General features: G+C 40.6%; 1 protein-coding gene across 9 annotated transcripts; it reads right to left on the bottom strand.

Annotated features, from left to right (window-relative positions):
* Positions 1 to 241: 241 nt before the first annotated feature.
* Positions 242 to 23,599, bottom strand: map7d2b (MAP7 domain containing 2b). Of its 9 annotated transcripts, XM_079662229.1 has the most exons (17): positions 23,583 to 23,599; positions 23,232 to 23,302; positions 22,212 to 22,292; positions 19,493 to 19,653; positions 14,656 to 14,803; positions 12,704 to 12,793; positions 9,896 to 9,985; positions 9,554 to 9,669; positions 8,496 to 8,569; positions 8,208 to 8,416; positions 7,243 to 7,381; positions 6,393 to 6,573; positions 5,660 to 5,764; positions 5,510 to 5,573; positions 4,963 to 5,107; positions 4,301 to 4,581; positions 242 to 2,762 (listed from the first exon to the last, which is right to left on the bottom strand). In XM_079662229.1, the coding sequence occupies exons 2-16, from the start codon at positions 23,266 to 23,268 to the stop codon at positions 4,305 to 4,307; spliced, it is 1,917 nt and encodes a 638-aa protein (XP_079518355.1). In that variant the 5' UTR covers positions 23,269 to 23,302; positions 23,583 to 23,599; the 3' UTR covers positions 242 to 2,762; positions 4,301 to 4,304. The 9 variants fall into 9 exon arrangements, with proteins under 9 accessions (XP_079518355.1, XP_079518356.1, XP_079518357.1 ...); XM_079662230.1 differs by lacking the exon at positions 23,583 to 23,599 and having other exon boundaries at positions 4,301 to 4,560; positions 23,232 to 23,464; XM_079662231.1 differs by lacking the exon at positions 23,583 to 23,599 and having other exon boundaries at positions 9,554 to 9,645; positions 23,232 to 23,464.
* Between the last annotated feature and the right edge of the window lie 171 nt (positions 23,600 to 23,770).

Below are 23,770 nucleotides of genomic sequence, written 5' to 3'. Positions count from 1 at the left end.
GTTTTTGATAATGAAAATGTAATACATTATCTGATATCAGAGCTATACTCCTGTACAGAAACTAATAAAAATAGATAAGATTTAAATTTCAGTGCGGCAGAATGTACAAAATATAATGGACTACATTTATCATCTCTTATGTCACTTGATATGAATGTATGCTATTTTGTTTAATTTCTCAATAAAAGTGTCTGTTTGCATTACAATACGTTTGTTTATTCATACCAACTTAATGACACAATAGGCTTGATGAAGTTTATTGTTCATTTCAGCAGTTTTCCATGCACCACATCTACAATGATATATTCCACCAAGCTGCAGTGTCACAGAGTTAAGTAATATTAGGATAAACATTATGTCCTTTACTTCATATACACAGGGACCCCGGAGACCCTCTTACAATGAGCTTCAGCAGAATCTGGAGGAATAAAGAGTTAAAGTGGAGAGAGGGATGCCAGCAGAAGAGTGAAAACATAAAACAAAGTGCTGAAGGTTGCAGCAGTGACAGCTTTACAATTTGTCCCCTCAATGTGGCACCTTATATGAGCAGTAAAGACGTTTTTCTGCAACAAAGGGTATTTTTAACAAAATGCTTTGCACCTGGATCAAAAGCTTTCTCTATTTTACTTTTGCCACCCAACAAAAAGTTCCTGTGACAGTGATCGTTATTTTTAGCCATGGTTGAATTAACCTACAGAGGCAAAAAAGAAACTCAGCGAAACATCAGCTTACTCTTTCCCTTCAATGTAACAGATCTATCAAAGAATATGCATAAATGGGTCACGTTATAAATGTAAATAAAAAAAGTGATGTTCTCTAATATGTCTGGAAGTGACGTAGATTTATAATGGCATGAAAAGTTTACAAAATTAGAAAAAGAATGTGATTTTGCCAAAATACTTCAATAATTGAATTGGTGGCATGTTGAAGTATTGTTCAACAAAAATATAAAAATTAAGTCAGTCCATAATGGAGGAAGAAAAACAAAATATTTGAATAGATAAAATTGAAAGTTATTTGTCCTTAATATGCAGAAATTGTACAATTTGATTGGTGCCTTTAGGGAATTCTGTGTTCTTCACCAGAATGACATACCTGGCATATGGAAATAATATAGTGAGAACAAATGTACAGAAAACATTTTTTTTCCTTAAACACACAAACAATTGCACAGAGTTTTGTTGGCCATTTTTTAAAAGTTCTACAGAGGGGAGTTTGAAATGATTACCTCAGTCCTTCTACAATCAATCATGACTGTGGACCTGATCATGTACACATGAAACCTTATGTGGCCCTTGAGATTCTGTGGCCCCTGGAAAGTTGCATGCTTTGCCCTGCAGATTCTGCGTTATAAGATGCAGCTGAAACTCATACACAGACTCAAGGGAAATGTGTAGTTCTTGTTTCTCTTCTTTCAAGATGTTACAGTAAAAATTGGCAAAAATGCACATGCTGAATGAAACACAGCCTGAAGGCAGAGCGCAGAGGGCGGGTTAGTTTTACTTCACAGAGGTGTAAGGCCTCAGAGGTGATGAGACACCAGACTTCTGAATTGGTGAGGTATATTTAAGTTTCGGGGGTGGGGAGGTGAGCTGAGGTGTAGATACAAGCGTCTTCAGAGCAGTGGAACACACAACTACTGTAAGTGCACATTATTAACTGCAGCTTGCATGGTTACAGTCAGTGCCAGACAAATACACAACACACTGTGTCAACGTTTTCCCGACCTGCAGATAAAAATACAGGACTTTTTAATTTTTTTTCCCGCTTCTTCATGTTTTTGCTGTGGATTGTCCGCAAAACGTCCACGAGGCAGCAGAGAAACCTAAGCGACAGGCTAAGTGTGATTAAGGGTCAACAGCGGGGGTTATAATGTTTTTTATCCTGTGTCGGGGTGACAGGAAATCTACAGCAGACTAGGATTTTATAGAAGTCGCTGTGAGCAGAGGTGAGATAAACACACACATAAACCATCGGACATAAATTCCCACACACTGTTCAACACGGCTACAACCATTAACAGCTCAACTAGCTAGTCCTCACTGAAGATGCTACACAGAATTCACAGGATTTTTTTACAGCTTCCCCTCCAGATAAACTGCTGCTATAGAGCCGCTCGTCCACCCAGCTGGGTCTATTTACAGTTTTACAAAAGCAAGGATGAGATATTAAAGCAGGTGATACTCGAGTGTTATTTTGTGGCAGTGCAGCTGGGCAATACTGGCTTCAACAGATGAAATGATGGCAAGATGATGTGGAATGTCTGGGAATTTCAGGAGATGTAATCTGTAAACTAAAGCTTAACTGAAGTCTGCAGATTAGAGCTGACTTTGAACTAAAACATTCCCAGACTCATGCCTTTACAGTAGGTTTTATAACAGAGTGTGTAGCGAGTTTCTTTAGTTAACAGTGTTTTTACTTTCCCAAACTCAACCTTTTTTATTTGACATGCAAGAATGCTGATCCCACTTCCTTCTCTGTTACATAATGGTATTCATTTCTTGATATATTTCACTTTATTTGCATGATTTCGTCAAACTGTGTTGTGTTTTTAAGAGTCAGAATTGCCTATTTGCACTGCCTCAAATGTTTTGCCAGAAGCTCCACTGTTATGCGTTGTTTGGTAATACAGATGTGAAATTAGTTGTTCAGCATTTGTTCTTTGTGGAAATGTTGATTGTTGGTGATGTTGCAGACAGAAGCGACGCTCTTTTGGTCTGTTCCTCCTGTTTCTGTCCAGCATGCCAGCTCCTGAGAAGGTCCTGAGGCGGGACATATCAAGAAAGAGAAGTGAGAATTATCAATAAAGGTGCATGTAATAAATTAGATTAATAAAAGTGTGGCAAGGTAGATAAAGTTTAATATATACAGTATATATATATATATATATATATATATATATATATAGAGAGAGAGAGAGAATAATGAACATTCTATTCTACTTATTATTAGTATAATTTGTAACAATATAAAAATATATATTTTAAACATTTCTGATTTCTACAATTCCAATAATGTTACCTTCGTGAGAGGCCCTCTCATTGTAAGACAGATTGTTATGTTAAACAAATTAAATAACCTACATGGCAGTTTGTTTGTGTATTTTGAATACAAAAATAACATTTCAAATGTCTGTACTGTAATGTGATAGTCCTGTTACATTTGAATTGTTGAATAAAAGAGAGTGCATTGCAGTGTTTTTGTGATTTTAGCATAATACAACAGGTGTTACAGGTGTGCCCGGTTCTACGGGGGTGCATAAGGGTGCATTGCAACCTCAGTTGAGTCGTTATGCACCCTCATTTGAAAAATGAAAAGTGAAAAAAAAAAAAGTCAGAAAAATGAAAAGTGAAAAATATTAAATGTATAATAGCAATAATGATAATAGTAGTAGTAAGAAGAAGAAGAAGAAGAAAATAAAGAAAATGAATTGTAATTGTGGTTAAATAACATTGTTTGCTGCATTTATTTGGTCAATTTAAACGGTAAGTAATGTTATTATGTCAGGTGTGCGTGACCTGTGCCGCTGCGCATTCATCATCTGCAAGGTGCTTACACAGCAGTCAATGATGGACATCAGAAAATGGTTAAAACAACCAGCCCTTAGCGCCAGCAGTAACACTGCATCTACTGCAGGTAATAACAGTTCAGATCATGGGGACATTACGTTACCCGCGGCCACTGTCGTGGACACTAACGTCCTCCCGCCCGACTCGCCAGCTTTGCCCGCTTCGCCCACGGAGGCGGAGCAGCCGCAGCCGTCTTCGTTGCCCCAAACACCGCCACCCCTCGGCGGCCCGCAAGTGCCAAAGGACCTCGGCAAAACAGAGCCGAGGTCTATTTAAGAAAGTACACAACTCGACTGTACAGTGGGGTAAGGCGTTCATTTTGCAGCTCATGGTTTCAAAACAGAGATTGGCTGAATATTCATGTGAAAAAGACGCCATGCTCTTATAGGCTATGTGATAAGGGATTGGGAAGGCATGAATCAAGCAAAGAGCACATAGATCCATAGATCTCTTAATTTTGCTCTCAAAGTGCACCCGATTGATGCTTTTAACTTCAACATTGAAAAAAAATCTTCCCGGATGAGCATGTTCCCGGACCCCCCTAGAGGAGGTGAGGACCCCCCTAGGGTGTTAGGTCCACTCAACACTTGTAAAAATAGCACTTTACCACTGCACCCTCTCTAATCTCAGATGCACCCTGAGTCATTTTGTTCAGGAAACCGGGCCTGTACTAACCTGAATGTAAAAAGAGTGTTGAGGTTGTGTATCTGATTTTGAAGGGGGGTCTGTACCTTGCTACTGGACGTCCAGCTTGCTGGGGCCGAGGCTGTGGATGAGCTGCGAGGACTCGGAGGAGGCGCTGTACGCCTGGATCAGCAGGTTCTTGTTCAGGTCCCCCACCCCGCTGCCCACCTGCAGTTTAGGGTAGGGGGCTGTCTCGGCTCCCTGCCGCTGGGCGCGGCCGTGAGCCTCCAGCTCCATCATCAGGTCCCCCCCCTCTGTGAGCGGGGAGAACTCATGAACGCTCGGCTGCTCGTCCCTAGACACCGGACTGATGGAGACAGATGGAGAACTTCAAGACACGATGGTGACAGAGACAGGATAGTCTATAATTATTTGAGCTTTTAAAAGTCAGTAGACATTTTGACGTTTCATTGACAACATGAGATCAGTTAGCAGTTGCCGTGTTAATGCATCTTGTGACATTTTTCTACCTTCACCTCAAACGTCCAACAGAAACTTTTGTCTGTTTGGATGAGTTTATGGGTCGACAATGAGATGCAAGAATGGGTGAGACAGACCTGGTGAATATATAGCGACTCAAAGCACTGTTTTAAGATGCTAGAACGGTTGCTGAAACTGTGAAAAATGTAATTGAGCAAGACGTTTTGAGAAAACACCTGAGAGACACACAGACAGGTGGAAGACTCTGACAGAGACAAAGGCGTCTCACCTGACGTCCATGGACTGGACTCCATCAGACAGCTCGTCCACAAAGCTCTTGTTCTCCAGGGGTCCCAGCATGATGAGGGGGGCCTCAGCTGGAGTTGGGGCGTCCTCCTCTGAGGGGACCCCAGCCACGGGCCTCAGGTCAGTCACTGCCATCACACAATGTAATGGTCAGTTGCTTTCAAAATGCTCAGCATCACTATCAAATCTATACTGACAGAAAACCAGATGGTTGATAATGACTAATTCGGTGGAAATAAAAAGCTGTCCATTATGTACACTTTAAGATTATGAGCAGTAACAATAAAGTGTGCTGATATCACAGCAATGAAAAGACACTTTGAATTCAGAGAGGTCAGTAAATGCTGCGGTATACTTGGTGTTGTGTTGGTGTTTTAACCAGCAGGTGGCGCTACTCTCCTGCCTGTATAACACTGCTGAGTCACACTGCAGCGACTCAACTTATCTAATTATACAGAAACTAATTAAACTGGAGGAACAGATAAAGTTTTGTAACATTATTAAAGGAGGGTAATTTGTGTTTCTTTCACCTGCAGCACCAGACAGAGGCTCCACGTCACTCTTCCTCGTCCTCTTCATGATCTCCTCAATTCTCTGTAATGGAACATTTTATTTTGTATTATTTTAATGGTTTTTTTACTTTTGACTTGCAATGAAACGTATGTGTAGATGTGTGCTACCTTCTTCCTCTGCAGCCTCTCCTGCTCCTCCTGCAGGTGCAGCAGCTCTCTCTCCTGCCTCTTCCTCTCCGCCTGCTTCTGTGCTCGCAGGCAGGCCTCCTCCCTCTGAAACATCCCATAATTCACATGTTCTGTCTGTACTTCACAATTAAGAGTAAAGCTGAGTTCAAGTTGCACAAACACATTCATTCAAAGTATTTCCACTTTAAATCAAGGCTTTAATTAAGAAAGGGGAAAATCCAAATGAAGGCCTATCATGCTTTACCAAGTGGCTCAATGATCTTGTTTTCAGTCTTTAATGGTAAAAATGAACAATGGATATGTCCTTCATTTTGTATCTCTATTCATCACAAGGAATAATAATTACCAAGAGTCGATGTATATATAAACATGTCAATTAAAAGTATATACAAATAAAACACAACAGTCAAAAAACTAAATGAAAATGAACAAATTCATTTATTATGAATATAGTTTTAATAAAAAAAATTCTAACTAAGGTTAATACAATGTGTTCTTTATTTGTATGTCATTATTGTATGTCATCATCTCTAATGTATGTTGTCAATGTACAGTACAGGGGTGTATCAGTGTGAGTGGTTTCAAACTCAATTAATTGTTTCCTGGTTGCTTTATTTGTACGAGTACAATATACACTCAACAAACCACACCGGAGTAATGGTGCTTTTAAAAGAACATAACATTTACACAAACAAAGACATTGTGCCCTGACCTCTTTGTCCAGCTGATCCTGCATGTCCTTCCATCTCTGCTCCTTCTGCCGTCTCTCCTCATCCTCCCTGTTCCTCTTCTCCTCCTCCCGCTTCACTCTGTCCTCCTCCGCCTGCACTGCAGCTCGCTCCTGCCTCTCTCTCTCCTCCTGCTGCCTCCTCTGCTCCTCCTCCGCCCTCAGCCTGCAGGAACAAAGCAATTCAAATTGACTACATGCCTTTTCATTCTGTGTCAGCGTAGTTTCCCGACGTAGCTATGCTTTAACACACGTCGTTTGGCGTCGTGAGGTCTATATTTTTTACGTGAGCCTCTTAAAAATAGACCTGGGATTTTATTTCGGAAATAATTGAAAATAGTAAATGATGGGAGACTATGTTGGTCCCCGTCTATAACAGATAGCGAGACTACAAATGATTTTATTGTGTAAATTGCACAAAATTCAAGAATCATAAAAGGAATTTGTAATATGTTAATAGTTTTGATTTATTTATTATGTTAACATGTTTTAAAAATAATAAAGAGTTGGTTACTTAAACAGGTTATTTTTCAGCTTCAGCCCAACTAATATGATCCATTAAGATACATGCAAAGTGCACATTCGTACCTAAATACACATGCAAACATGCATATTAGGCTAATTAGTAATTATCTAACAATTACTTTCTCGATCGATCTATAGAGTTTCACATTCGCTATATCAAAAGATGATTTATACCTCAAAACTCAAAGATATTACGTTTCCAATCACAATGAAAGAAACATTTTAAAAGGAATTACTTTGTTCATGAAAAAAAGACATATTGATTAATGTATTTGTGAAACCAAGTGTGTCAGCTGTAATGCACCCCCACCTCTCATCCTCCTGCCGCTGCTTCTCCTCCTGCTCCTTCTGTATCCGGGCCAGACGGCGTCTCTCTGCCAGCAGCCGGGACGCCTCCTCAGCGTCTGTCGTCCCTCCAACGCTCCGCCCCGTGGGCGTGCTCGGAGACTCTGTGTGGAGGCAAAGATGGTGCAGCATGACTTAACATAAAAAACCAGGGCTGGACAAATCCTTCAGGAGTCAGGAAAAGATGCAAATCAGACCTAAAGTGTTAAATACAGGCAGGTTGTGCTCCCCACAAAACACAGTGCCCTTGTTTTGGGATTGAATCCGTGGACAGACGTTTAAACCAGAGCCAATATTTATTAAAGTAGTAGTTTTTACCTAGAGAACAAAAAAATACAAACATATTTAATTTATAATCAACTCTTCTGTGTCTCATTCTGTCCACAAATTCTCCGTTTGTTATAGGAACACATTCTTCAATTTAAAACGGTTTCATTTTTAATGGAATCATAGAAACTTTGTAACTTTATTAATTTATGAAAACTATTTGTATACTCTAGGGTTCATGATGTTGTTTTTTTATTTTTATGTTTTGACTGTTTTTAGGTCAGGTGAGATCAGGTTTAAATCTAATGGAGGAGACTTCTTTAGTTTATCCTTCTTTATTATTTGAGCCCTTTTTTCTTTTCTAATTGACCTCTTTTTGAGTTCATATATTGGTAACGTAAGTCCCTTGAAACAATTATTTCACTTTATGAAATCCAATTTCTTAAATGTTGCTGCCTCTTTCCCTGGAGAGCTGGGTGATAACTGGGCAAACCTTAATTCAAATGTCAAGGTTTTATGATGTGAGCAGCACATTGACTTAATGCTGTCTTCAGATATTTATTCATTCCCTATAAAAAGGTGTCTGAGTAAATGCATCTGAATTTCATCCAGGTGGCTGAACTCATTTCCAAACATTCACAAACACACTCCCTGCTCCGTTACCTGCGTTCAGTTCTTTGCTGGTGGATTTAGGGATCCTTTTCTCAGAAGTTTCAGATTTGTTCGATTTCCTCTCCAGGGTGGTGTGACCCTTCCCCTCAATGTGACCCCTGTCATCAGTGCCGGGGGTGGTGGCCCTCTGCCGGAGCGGGGAGGGGGGGTACTGGCCAGGGGAGCAGGGAGACTGGGCGCGACTCCTGTTGGACCTCACCCTGAGAACCAGCACAACCATGTTAGGTCACCTGGACTGTGATCTGTGTGTTTGTGTGTGTGAATGTGTGTGTGTCTTACCGTTTCGGTGTAGCGGGGCCCTTGCTGTTGGCCCTGAAAGAAGAACTGCGGTTGGGAATGTTTGAGTTATCCCCCTGCAAGTCACCAAAATGACAATTACATTATGAACAGGAATTCAATTGTGAGCCAGTGTCCCTCAAATCTAAAAAATGATAACATCTGCAAAAAGTAATCTTATAATGCAACAATGGTCACAATGTTTTCTATACATCAACTTTTCACCTGCTTTTGACACTTGAAACATCCTTCTGTAAAATACTGAGCTGCAACAATAGCATGTCAATTATTCTGACTTTCGTGCACTTCTGAGGCTTGATTCAAAGATTCAGCTCTTTACTTTGCATTTCACGTTAAGAGCTACTCGGTCACATCAGGACAGAATTCTGCTGCATTGCTTATGCGACACAAAACTTGATGAGGGAAGCTGAACAATTGATTGTATTCGATAACGGTAGACAGTTACAGAACCTATCTAGATATATACAAGAAAACATTTGACCACATCAGTTATATCTTCTTTCCAAAATAAACCAGCAAGGTTTTTGGGAAATGTAGTCTTATTGTGAAGAAACAATAGCAACCTTTCCAACAAGTCACCCTCACACACATGTCTTTGCAGTAATTCTAAAGATATTGACATTAATGGACACATAGTAGGAACATGAATCTACAGATTAAGCGTGTGTGTGTGTGTGTGTGTGTGTGTGTGTGTGTGTGTGTGTGTGTGTGTGTGTGTGTGTGTGTGTGTGTGTGTGTGTGTGTGTGTGTGTGTGCATTTACCTGCAAGATGCAAGCATGACCACAACAAAACAAAATGTCATAAGACTTGCTAATGTGGCATTTGAGTCTTGAACAGCTCACTGTTAATGATGCTGTGTGTGTCTAGTTCTATTTGTGTGTGTGTGTGTGTGTGTGTGTGTGTGTGTGTGTGTGTGTGTGTGTGTGTGTGTGTGTGTGTGTGTGTGTGTGTGTGTGTGTGTGTGTGTGTGTGTGTGTGTGTGTGTGTGTGTGTGTGTGTGTGTGTGTGTGTGTGTGTGTGTGTGTGTGTGATGGCTGACCGTGGGTGTTTTGGCTTTGGTGTCTTCAGGCAGTCCAGCGATGCTCCTGCGGTTGGAGGAACTTCTGTGCGGTCTGTGGTTGTTTGGGGAAGCTAGTCGATGAGACACAAAAGACACTAACGCATCACAAACCAACACACATGCAAAACACAAAAACGCACAAATGCATACAGACCATGACGATAAATACAGAAAATCAGAAACTCCAATTAAGTGAAGATGACACACTTGAGCAAAATATTCAAAATACAGCTATGTGTGGTAATTCTCCTTTTGATCACTTCTATCAGATAATCACTAGGATAAAATTGTATTGCATGTTTTTTTAACGCTCTTCCTTACCTCTCTCTGGTGAATGGAGGGCAGCTGAAGAGTTGGAGAGCTGTTTGTTGATGATCTGATCCATCCCTGGTGGAGACAGGAAGTCACTGACTGATTAAAAAAAAAAACACACAAATTACTCACAGACACACATGACAGTGAATCAGAGCACTGCCTGCTGGGGCTGTATCGAAGGAGGATGTAGATGTCAGGTTCAATAAAAGGTCCCGAAAAACAAACACCCATCACACGACAAACACAAAACTGCTGCCTCACACAGAAAAGAATCCAGCTGATCGATAAACCATGCAGGCAGGAGAATAAATTAACCTTGGTGATGTGAAATGAAGCAGAAGAAACCAGAGCAACCTGCTTCATCATGAAATGGAGGCTGATGATACAGAGGCTGCCGTTGCAGTCCAATGAAATATTTCCAGAGCTTGTGAAGGCACCATGACAACATCAACATGCACAAGGTAACCAGATTACTGTGAATCACAAGAGTCGGATTATAATGTGATTTTTGAAGGTTCATAGTTTTACAATTTCCCAAATACTCTTTTTTGTGATGTGATGGGAAATTATTCAGATTAACTTGGTTTGTTACTATTAACAGAAATAGTTTAAGGACTGTATTTGTTTAATGTGCTTTCTGGTGGAGATTCTAATGAGAAAATCAATCATTTGATGCAGGAGCATTTTAATTTATATATACACAAAAAAACAAGATAACAATCGAGAGTTAGAGCTGTTGACTTTGGGCTCCAAAATATAAGAAGTATACGTTCTTATGTCAAGCCAACTTGAACAATGTCACCATCTTGATGAAAGGGAGCCACGCCCCTAAATACAAGCTATTTCTGTTTTACTATAAATAGTAGCATAGTTTACTAAATGAACATCATGTTGTATTGAAGAGGACTTGAGTCTAGAGATTAAGACTATACAATCATTAGAAACATGTTCATTTAGGTAATAAATCAAGTAAGAGGTAGGGTCATTTTCTCATAGACTTCTGTACAATCTGACAATCACACAAAGGAGTTGCGCGCTGTTACATTACAAATACTATAGATTTACAGTAAGGCATGTATGCATTCCCTTCAATTTACAGACACTGAGTCTAGGTCCACTTATTTTGCACAGTGTTTTGGTTTGAAATAGATTGAAAGTGCAGATTTCTCTAAAATACCCTGCAGGTTTGCAGCACAATTGCAGCGGTTCAGCAAAAGGGCAAAAAATCTAACGAGAAAACATGGGGCTGTTTCTGTAACAGGGTGTGTGTGAATGTGTGTGTGTGTGTGTTTCTGTTTTAATATGATCTTTGCCCGTGTGTGGGTGTGTTCCAATATGATGTGGGTGGTAGGTGGGGTCTAATAAGTTTCCCAGATTGCTGCAGGGTAAATGTCTGGAATGATATACGGTGTGTGTGTGTGTGTGTGTGTGTGTGTGTGTGTGTGTGTGTGTGTGTGTGTGTGTGTGTGTGTGTTTTATAGTCTGGGTTCCCTGCTAAGAATGATATATATGCATCACTAAACACAGCCCTGGGCCAGGAAGACAGGAAGTGGAGCAGCCCTTTGTTGTGATAAGGGTGGGGGTCTGTGTGCTTGTTTGTGTGTAGGGGGCCTCCAAACCAGACACTCATTAGCAACAGGGGTGGAGTGGATATACTGAACGAACCGATGAACTGAAACGATGATGTTTCTCTCTCTGTTACACACTCACAGTCACATTCAGCTTGTGTTTAGTAAATATATTTAATATTGTCTCAAATTCCTATCTAACTATACACTGTCTGTTTGAAATAAATGAAAGTGTGACTGTATTTATTCAGCAAAAGATTGATTTTGTTGTGATTTAAGAGATTTTTCTGCAACCAGATACAACCCAAGTACTTCTGCAAATAGAAACAATTTCTAGTTGAGATTTTGAAGGAGATACCAGCGTAAACTATAGTTACCCAAAACATATGTTGCTACATCTTTGTGCAAATATTTGTATGTATGATATGCAATGTATATGTGAGGCAACGTTCCTCCACTTCTGGTAAAGAACCATGGGACCTTAATAGATGGATACTTTATTCATCCCAAATTGGGAAAATTATTTAATTATAATACTATTTTGGAAAATATATGCACTGCAGTCAACAGTGACAGAGAACAAATGGGTTGACCTTGTTTGAATCTCCCCATGAATAACACATATGATGTTTGTCAATTTAAAAGACATTTGCAAGTCAAGAAAGGAGCAGTTGTTGACTAATATGTTAATTAGAAAGACTCGCCCAAACAAATCAGGTAATGTAACATCCCATTTGTGCATGGAATATAATAAGTTAGCTAGCTAGGTGACATAGATTGTGCAAGACCTCAGAGGATGTTTACTGAGCAGTTTTACACCAAACTACGTCAAACAACAACAAACTGTGACGAAATGATCTTTCAAATTGGCAAACATCATATATGTACAGTAGTTCATGCCCTAATTCAAACAGGATTGATAAAAGATTTATCTCGCGCTGTTGACTTCAAAACATTTTCTTTCCAAAATAAGGTCCTATAGTGGAGACCCTAAATGGAAGGGACTCTGCCTCTTAATTGAGAAATAAGAAGATTTTACAAAGCAACACTGCAGACAGTACACACACGCCATAAACACACTGCAGACGGTAAACAGCCGATGCGGCGGTACACACACGTCCACACACACATGCAGACAGAGGAACAGCTGCAGGAGGGACAGCAGGGTCTCGGTGGTGGCGGTGCAGGGGGGGGGGGGGGGGGGGGCGGTATGAGCGTAGCACACACAGAGTCATGTGATCTGTACCGTTACGGGATTGGTTGGCGTTGGATGCAGCAGGAAGCTCATTGGGCTGAGTGGAGCCAATGGCATTGCAGGGCGGGGTCTTAGGGTTACCTGGGCAGCAGGTTTAAGCACAGCGGAGAAAGCAAAGCATTACACACACTCTTGTCCACAAGCTAGACAAACACACTGACATAAACAGTGAACAAACAACTTGATCCACACAAGACTTAAGGCAGGGGGTTGACATACCTCTTGATGCCGAAATGATCAAGTCAAAAAGATTCAAAATGCAACCAGGCAATAACATTCAAAATTAGCCTGTGAGATCAATTAAGTTATACAAAAACTGTTAAAAAAGACTAGTAGTAGTTCAAGGACAACAACAAAGCTGAGAGTCAACAGGACACACTGAGATAGTTTGTTCAAATGTCTGCACAAACCATGAAAGCGTTAACATATTTAAAAAACATCTTGATAAATCCCAACTTGGGAATCCACAGGATCATCAATTTAAATAACACCACCCAACTGAAGTCCCTAAAAACATTCATGTATTCTGCATATTATTTCACACTTCCTGACAACATATTTTCAGTGTTTGAGCTCTGAAGTTTATTCTGACAGATTTTTGTCCTTGCAGAACTCTGGGATCTCCACTAGATGTTAAAATCCTTTCTGTGGTTGAAACAGTGTTCGGCTGCTAAGCATGTTTCCTGTGTGCATTAGCAACATGTTGAAGGAGCCTATTATAGCCGCTTGATTTATAGCTTATTATTGGCCGATCAATTGGCTCCATATGTCTTTCAATTTTCCAGAACATAAAGCATGTGAACACGAATAGGTCAGTTGAAAGGTATCCCATGTTCAGAGAAACGCCTTCGACATAAAACGAGCAAATGCAGCTTTTATCAGATTTGTCACACACACACACACACACACACACACACACACACACACACACACACACACACACACACACACACACACACACACACACACACACACACACACACACACACACACACACACACACACACACACACACACACACACACACACACACACACACACACACACACACACACACACACACACACACACACACACACACACACACACACACACACACACACACACACACACACACACACACACACACACACACACACACACACACACACACACACACACACACACACACTTTAGTGAGTCCCTGTCCTTTAAATGGAGTGGCGCTGTAAGATGAGATGCTGCTGTTTCTGCTGCAGTGAGCGTTCTGCAGACCGACTGATCCCAGAGCAGCCTCATTGCCTGTCAGCTGGGCCCCGTCCAAACCAGGACCCTCATCCCAGGTCAGTGCCAGGACGACTGATGTCTCAATAATAGATGGCGTTATGACTGCCCTGCAGGATGTAAGGCCTAGCTGGGGGCCCTCTGGCTCCTCAGTGAGACGTCTCAAAAAGGACGATGTGATACGGAAGATAAACGGAGACACGGACGCTGGCTTGTGTCGCACTTTGTCTGTGTTTATGTCAGCGGCCTTGGTGAATTCAAGGTTAGAGGTGTAACTCTTCTGGGAATCGGAGCTGCCTCCTAGCTTGGAAATTAAACAACATACACACATACAAACACACACCTGTAGCACAAAACCTCAGAGTCAGTATGTCTGAAGGTAAACACACACACCGCCTCTCTAACCCTGATGGTGTTTGGAGACAAAGCGAGGAGCAGCTCCTGCACTGCAGCCTCCACACCCTTTTCCATGCACTGGCCTTCCTCCACCTCCATCACCTCACCCACAGCCTCCGCTTTGTCCCCCCCCCCCTTTCATCCCCCCCTTAAACACCTCTCCTCCCCGGCCCCCATCAGTATCCGCCCGCACTCTCCTGTTCTACATCGCAAACCAACCAAAACCACACTGACATCATCACTCGTCAACAAAAGCCCCCTCCTCACCCCTCCATCGTACTCACCATCCACTCCATCAGGGGGTCCTCCCCACGTCCAGCGTTTAGGCCTGTTATCCAGTTGGTCCCCCCCTCCTCCTCCTCCTCCGCCTCCCCCTCCTCCTCGTCTCTCTGAGCCTCCCGCTCTCCGGCGCACCAGGGCCTCCAGCCTCTCCTGCTCGTTGCGTTCAGAAATGGGGAAGAACAGACATTCTCTCACTGAGCCATCACTGCGGCGACGGTTGCCGGGTGATGCGCACGGAGACAGCTGCGCCATGGTAACCGTGTAGAGCAGCGAACCTCGCCCCTCCGTCCTCTGCACACTCGAGCGTTTCTCTGGCGGTCACCGGCGCTCGATCGCTGGCTCGCCTCACACTCAGTGATACATAATACAGCAGCTCGGCTCCCTCTCTCTCTCTCTCTCTCTCGCTCTGCCTCCCCCTCTAGGTAACACTGACTCCCTCCCTACCTCCCAATGTTTCACCCCACCCTCTCCCTTTCTCTCTCTCTCTCTCTTTCTCTACCTCGATCTCCCTCCCTCTATTTCAAAGAGCAGTTTAGTCAGACAGGAGGAGAGAAAATTGCAACCTTTCACCACCCCCCACGTACACACACACACACACACACACACACACACACACACACACACACACACACACACACACACACACACACACACACACACACACACACACACACACACACACACACACACACACACACACACACACACACACACACACACACACACACACACACACACACACACACACACACACACACACACACACACACACACACACACACACACACACACACACACACACACACACACACACACACACACACACACACACACACACACACACACACACACACACACACACACACACACACACGGGACCATGCCTCCACACACACACACACACACACATGCACAATGGGAATACTGTTTTTGTATCTCCATCCCTCTTTCTACCTTCACCTGCTTGTCTCTATACACAGTATACTTGTTTTAAATGTACAGGTAATTGATCAAACACATACAAATCAAAGCAAAAGAACAACACATTATATTCAAAACAACAAAGGATATTGTGCAAACGAATTGTTCTTTTCCATCTAAGTGAGAAATATTCCCTGTAGAGTTTTACATATTCTTTTGTGTACACTGCACTAATCTTTTCTTTTTCCTCTTGGCAGATTAATATTAAAGAGGAAATGAGTAGGGTGTGGCTTGAATGTAGAATATAATATAATTCAGGGTTTCATTGTTTAATAAACGGCTCTTTGACTAATATATTTTATTTTTCTCTCTTTCGCTTCCTGCTTTTTCGATTGACAATTTGTTATTGCCATAAATGTGGCAGCGTCAGAAAGCAGATTCTCATTTAAACATTCCTATATATAGTATAATGGGTTTTGTGTACACAAGGTTTATCAGTATTTGCTTTCTTTAAATGTCCTCTTTAATAGATACTTGCTCATTTATATTTGTATACAATTATCTTGGCTAAGTGTCGCTTTATAAAGGAAAATGATTTGTTATTGAGGACGGGAGTTTGTGGATAATATTCTTTGTATGCACAATGAACAAAAAGCCCAAAAAGAATAATGTCAGAAAGCAGACAGTAGTTTTATATAAAGAACTGGAACTGCAGAGTTTAAAGCTCAAACATGCCATGTGTATATTTAAGGATGGAAATGCCCCACCTCAGCAGCACAAAGGGGTTTGCTGAAGGTGCATGCAGAGTCACGCACAAACTGCAGGAGGACGACGGGAGGGGGGGGGGTAGAGGCGAGAAGGGGGAATTAAAAAGAGACAGCAGATGAGATATGAAGGGGGATGGAAGTGGAAAAGAGATATACCTTAGATATAGTTGCTATGCAATGTGAAACTGTTGGTACCTGTACATGTCGTTAGGTATGTACATTGTTTATCGCTGTATCTATGTTGTATGATGTCCTTTTAGTTTTTCTGTTGTTTCATGTTTTCCTGCCTTCATGTGGAACCTACTTGCAGCAGGTCTCCCTTGAAAAAGAGATCGATGATCTCAATGGGAACCTGGTTAAATAAAGGTTTGAAATGAAAGAACAAAGCAGACTAAAGCATTTACAATTTCTCTGCAGAACATGATACATTTCAATGCAGACTTTGAAGTATTTACTTTTTAGCTATCTTATTTATAAAGGGCATTGCAGCATCAAGTTAATATTCATTTATTAAAATGTGGCAAAGTGAAATCCTTATGTGGTCACAGAGGTGACCTATCAGACTGTTTTATAACCCGACATGCAAAGATTGAAAGCCTGACACACTAGCACATGAATTACAGGTACCAACGGAGAGCTTTCGGACCTTCACGCGTTAAGATTTAGCCGAAAAGCTATCAATCAATCAAATAATCCTAACAGCAAATACCATCTACCTTGCCAAAAACCTGAATATGAACAACTTAAAGGAGCTGACTGTTTAAAACATGATCCTTCACTGAGGCACATGTTGACATTTCTTAACTCCAATATAATAAAAAAAAATTATAAAAAAGGTTTCAATTTGAAAAAGCTTCTGTAAATCAATCTATTTTGGGCGATAATTATTACAAAACTATAATCTAGAGCTCGAATGATTAGTAAATTCATCTAAGAAAAGATTGATTAGCAACTATTTTGATAACAGAAATTGTTTTAGTAATTTAACATAAAAAATTTTCCAGCATTTGTTCAGTCCAGCTTCTCAAAGGTGAGTATCTACTGCTTCCTTTGTCCTTTTAGAGTAAACCAACATCTTCATTGCTATGTGTTTCTTTGTTTTAGAGTCCTCTTCAAAAGATGGCACATGCAGGTACAAATCTTCTGATATTTTTCCGCCCTGCCATTTTCTGAAATCTATGTTTTCCTCATTGAACCAGATTTATTTCCCTTTCCGGTGTGAAATATGTGCTTGTCACAGCACAGCGAGCATCGAATATCTCTTCCAGTAAACGGCAAAATGATACGCTGCCGGTGATGTCATTTCCCCATGAGGCTGACCCATCATTATGTCATTAATTTATGCATATGAGTGAAGGGGGAGGGGGCTGTTAAGCATTCAAACAGAGCTTTTTTAAATCAATAGAGGCTGCGACCCCACCTCTCTCTGAGCGGTGAATGGTGAACTCTCTGTGGATCAGCCTGTCACTCAGCGGGGGGGCTTGTTAACCCTTGATGTGCTGCGTTTCAAAAGCCATTCATAATTCATATTCTAAAGGATTATAACAGAAAACACAGCAGAGGATATATGTTTAACCCTGAAAAGGATTATAATAACAACATGTCAATGGTTCCCAGCCAAGTGATGCCCACTCATGATGACTCATGTTGGGGAGAGGATACATGTTTCAGGCTTCTTCACTATTCTATTAGAATAAATCCCTAAACATGAACTGAAAAATCATCTCTTATCGCCTTTTCCTCACGTTTTCCTCACCCCTTTACGCTTTGTGGTCAAGTTACGTACTGTAGATGTAAGGACACACTTTCTAGCATTATGTGAATAGCAATTAAAATAGCGTGCCAAAATTCCTTCACCTGTGTTTTTTACAGAGGGAATTCAGAAGCTAGAGATATCATAAGATATAGCTTCCATCCTCCATTCGGCCAGGGAGCTGTTTTAGAAATCCTCTGACAATTAACACATATTTAACCCAATTAAGAAAACATATTTTAGAACTTTCATCCAAGAAGTAGAAGATTTAAGCCACAGACATTAACATGAACTGTTTTAATGTGTAATACAAGTCTTTCTGGTTTTGTTTGACTAAATGTTGTTCAGCTTTTTGTGTTGCTGTTTCCTGTCTTTAAGAACAGCAGAACAATTATCAACCTTGTGGACAGTAAAGATATATTCTATTTGTTCTAAACATGACCCAAAGATTAAAAAAAAATTCATCCATTTTATGCACATAACTACAGATAGTACATCTTGTATGTATTGGTTGTGGATGTAAAGGGTGTTAAATCCAGTGTCTGTGCTCTGAGGCTTTAAGTCTGAGCAGAAAACCAGCCTAACTTTTCATGTTTCAGTTGAATGCACACAATTGGTCAGCTGACAGAAAGCCATTAGAGCGGCTGCATTAATTACTTGCTATTCCCTTAAAGTCCTGTTCAGCCCAACAACAGCTGGAAACTCACTGACTGGGTTATGGATCGACACGATTAATTTAACGTCAGAGCTCAGAGAGAGAAAAAGAAAACAGGAGAAAGAGAGAGCGATGATTGGGGGAAAACACGCTTTTTTGATCATGTGATAAGAAACGTGTGAACGACAGAGTGATGAGAGTAAGATGAGAAGTAAAGCATGTAGAGGTGGCTTTAGCTGCATGTGTGTCTTTTTGTATCATCTATGAGATATCAAAGTTATTGGAGGAGTATAATATTTATTTTTACAATAAATTCATACCTTTTGGGATTCAAATGAACAAAAGGTGTTTAAGACATTATATAAAACACATTTTAGAAGTATAAGATCAAACAAATATTAAGTATTAGTTGGATTTAGTCAGATTGAGTTCATTTGAATTACTAATTTTAAGTAAACATGTAAAAAAAGAGCTATATTGGATTTTGGTGCTTGGTCTCAATGTATTGTGACTGCTTTGATGTTAAGTCACTGAAAATGGAAAAGTACCAAATCTAGCAACCAATCAGATCCTAGTTTTCTGTCTTGTTTACTTCATACACACTGCGTTTTAAAATGCTTCTGCTTTCTGATCACGTTTATTGTTTCTAGTTTATTAATTCATGAACCATTATTTGAATGACAGTATTTTAAGATACGTTCATTTAGGGCATCACGCGTCATTAGTGTGCGGTGACCTCTGACCTTCTCTGCCTCTTGCTGCTGCCGTCTCTTCTCCCCGGCTGCGGCCCGGCGCTGCTGCTCCTTCCTCTTCTGCACCTCCATCTTCCTCCCTCGCTCCTCGGTGCTGCGCTCCAGCTGCTGCTGAGCACGCCGGCTCTTATCCGGCAGCCCCTCCGAGCCCTCTGAACACACAGGAACCAGAGGGGGGGTAGAACATTTACTCACACATCAGCATTCTGTTGTAGGCACTGGTGAATATTAGGTTGATTGGGGAGATGTTCTACTGGTTTTTAATCAATTAATCAATTTCAGAGGGAAATATTGTACATACCTGGACCATGGTGCACCACAAAGTAAAATATAAAAGATATTAAAGGTAGCTGTTGACAAAGATTGAAGGTATTAAGTTATGAAGAAAGGTTTCGGAACACCTACTTTTTAGGATTTGATTATTGAAATCGGAAAAGTTGCTGCAAATGAAAGATTATAGGTCATAGACATTGTAATAAGGCAGGAAAATATGGGTTTAAGTGAAGAAGGTATATTATTTTAATAGAAGAACGAAAAAATTGAAGTAGAAATAATGTAAGGGCAACTTAATTATCAATCAATCAATGTTTATTTATATAGCCCAATATCACAAATGTTACATTTGTCTCAGTGGACTTCACAGTTTGTACAGAATATCAGTATGACAATACGACACCATCTGTCCTTAGACCCAAGAAGAGGTGCGGTGGATTTCATGTTCTTTGTGTATTGCTGCAGTCTTGGCAAAGAGTCCCTTGTAAAAGAGATACTGGATCTCAATGGGAAATACTTCATTCTGAATATAGTTGAAATACAAATTATAAAAAGCATTTTTTTCACTTATTATTTCTCTTGTTCCCTGGGTTAAACAGTGTGGGGATGTAAACAGTCAGAAATATATTTGAAACTGATACATATGCATATTTTGCATTCTGAAGAATATAAATCACAAGTCATGAAAGAAAATGATTATGTGCTGAATCAGGACACGCCTTAAGGCTTTTATTATGTCAGTATTGTGATTTACTGGTGCATATTCTTGAGCAAATATTCAATTAAATTAGCACACACCAGTTGACAGTTAGCTACGGACACTGTTGCAGCTTCAACATTAAATGAATATGAATGGTCTTGAGTACAAATATTTTCATCTTTTTAAAGACATGCCTAGGGACCATGCTGACCATGAGTGCAATTCAGTGCTGATACTCATTTCGTTTTTCTTAAGCACATATTTACCTGTAGGACTTGAGATGTAATATTTCCACTGAGCTATTCGTTGGATGGTCGCACGTTATGACAAATATTCCACACATCTGGAAAGACATGATGTTCACTGGACGGAAGGTGGTAAAAAACTGTGATCTGAAAGTAACTTAAGCTGTCTGACTAATGAAGTTGAGTAAAAAAATTATAATATTAGTGTAAATAATCATCTGGCCCTTCCTACATCCAGGACATGGTTAAACCATACACCCCAGCACGTGCACTCCGCTCTGCATCAGCCAAACAGCTTGCTGCACCCACACTGCGAGGGGGACCCAAGTTCACATCAGCAGAAAACACGTTGGTTTGCTATCCTGGCTCCAAAATGGTGGAATGAGCCCCCATTGAAATCAGGACAGCAGAAAGCTTACACATCTTCTTCAGACTGAAAACTCATCTCTTTAGACTCCACTTCGAGCGATATAAATACTAACAAAGCACTTATATACTAACAAAGGACTGGCTTATCTATAGCCAGTTGAGTAACACTTGAAATGTTTTAGCTCTATGAAACCTGATGTACTTATATGATTTTGTTTTCTATCTTCTTGGTCGAATGCACTTATTGTAAGTCACTTTGGATAAAAGTGTCAGCTAAATGTAATGTAATGTAAAGTGCAAGTATCTTTAATCTTACACCAGGTGTTTCATAGTGTAGCATTGTTCTTTCAGACAACTGGTATAGTTTCAAGTTCATTGCTCATTTTAAACATAATTAAGTACATTAACATTATTCATTAAAGTAATTATATTAGTGTGATAAAACCCACATCATAAGATTATAACTATTAAATAAGATAATTAGAGGTGGATCCAGAGCACGTTTTTTTCCCATCTTGATTCTGTACTATTTTAAGATGTGCCCTGTCCTGGGTTATGAAGACGTATATCAAACGTGTTAGGGAATAATTTGCTTAGGTATTCAACCTTCCACACAGTTCATCATGTTCTCCTCTCACTGTCTCTTTTCCCATGGCATAGGTCTACGGCCTTGGGTATTGCTGCTATCTCTCTTAAGGAGGAGCAGCTTGGGTGCATTGTTGTTGCCAGTCTATGACAGAGCACAAGCCGCCATGAGGTAGTTTACTGTTCAGGGACGAAGCTTCCCTGGTGCACATTATTTCCTATGGACGAGAGCTCTAGTTAGATTCAGGGTCCATAATGTTTAGTCTCACTGATAAAGAATGTTGATTATTACACTCTGAACTAGTTAAAACCTCGAGCTGCAGAAGAGTTCTACAGAATTGGTTTGGCAACCGCTGTGTCAACTCGTTACACACCACCTGTCTTGTCAATTCCCCGGCCGTAACTCGTAATAAACCACCGGTGTTTGCCATCAAAGCTCCAGCTCTCCTCGTGCCTCTCTGAGTCCTGTTTCCAATTGCTTCAGAAGTTTCTCCCACAAAATGATTTCATGTGATTAGAGGGTTGATGATAAGTTTACCTGTAGGGCTGTGACTGGATGGGGACCGAGCAGGAGATGCATTCCTGCTGGTGGTCAGCGGTGCAGGAGGAGGGGCCAGCGCTGTGTTTTTAAGAGAAAACAGTCATACATGATTCATGCTAGCCTATGCTGCCTGAGAGCTAAATGCTGATAAAAATGTAAAGCTGGGGCAGTGAACGTGACTCCTGCATCTGTCAATAGCCTCTAAATGTAATAAATCTCATGTCTGCTGACAGTGCAGGACCCCTGTGTGTCAGCCTTCTCCCTGTTGTGTTTTTATTCCTAAAGCTGTCATAAAAGCGTCTGTGCAAACGTACACAAACACCCAAGGGACGACATCCCAACACACAAGCTGTTATTTATAGATATGCAAATACGTTCACATCTAAAGCTAAATTCTTATTGTTTGAGCTTCACTCAAAATTACATCACATCCAAAATAAATCAGCTACATCACATGTTTTTGAAGACGATATGAGGCTGGAAATAAGCTGCTGCATTATTGAAGGAACATGGCTGATTTAAGGAACATCCGAAAGAACATTTAGCAGTCAGTCAGTTGTTTGAATCAGAAAGTATAATCAAAAATAAACTGTATATTGTAATCACTTATTCTGATATTAGTCAGAAATTATACTTTATACTGTATCAAATGCAGCTATTGGGTATATATGTTGGCATGTAAAATACTGCACATACAATGTTTCACTGCAGTACCAATGACTGATTAATGCTAATATTTAAACATCTAGGATGCAAATATAATGATCTCCATAAAATGATAAATACATATCTTGATGCATACCACAAAAAAAATCTAATTTAGTGATGACGTTATTCTTTAAGGAGCCTCAAACTGTGGTGAACATTGCTGCATAGCCTATACATCTACATGAATCCAGCCCTATCAAGAACTGCTAGGGTGTGAATGCGTGTACAAGTACATTTTGCACCCATCCCTTGACAACCTATGTAAATGAAATAAATATAAAATACCAATTACAGAATGTTATCCCTCACCTGTCATCTCAGGGCAGCTAGAAGCCACTTCAGTCATGTCAAATGTCGTCGAGTGTTTTCATCAGAGGGACCTGATAGGAGATAGAGAGCCGGAGAAACACTCACAGGAGACCGCCGGAGAAACACAATGACTCAGGGAAAAGAATACGGAGGAAAATATGATGGGGAGCGGGTAAGAGAGACGGAGAGGGGAGGGGGAGAACCGTATGCCTCCGAGCTAGCTTAAATGGCACTTGTCATAGTATAGCTACGGTTAAGGTCGTTTAAACACGTTTAAGTGTCAATACTGTGGCCAACATAATGGATGGATCAATGGCGGAAAATAAACCGTGGGATCTACTTTCTTCCTACCTTCAACAAATGACCTTCGACAAAAAAAAGAAATATTATTAATAACTGGAGGTAAAATGTCACTCTTTCTTTTAACAACACAAAAAATTGCTTATTTCGTATACATTTAAAATAAATATACTTGTTGTTTGGTCGGATCACCAGTCTGTCAGAACGAACACGAACCTGTAAACCGCATCACAAAAAAT

The sequence above is a fragment of the Notothenia rossii genome, assembly GCF_949606895.1.
Source record: "Notothenia rossii genome assembly, chromosome: 12".
Lineage (NCBI taxonomy): Eukaryota > Metazoa > Chordata > Actinopteri > Perciformes > Nototheniidae > Notothenia > Notothenia rossii.
The sequence above is the reverse complement of the archived record's forward strand: the minus strand, read 5'-3'. Positions and strand labels throughout refer to the sequence as shown.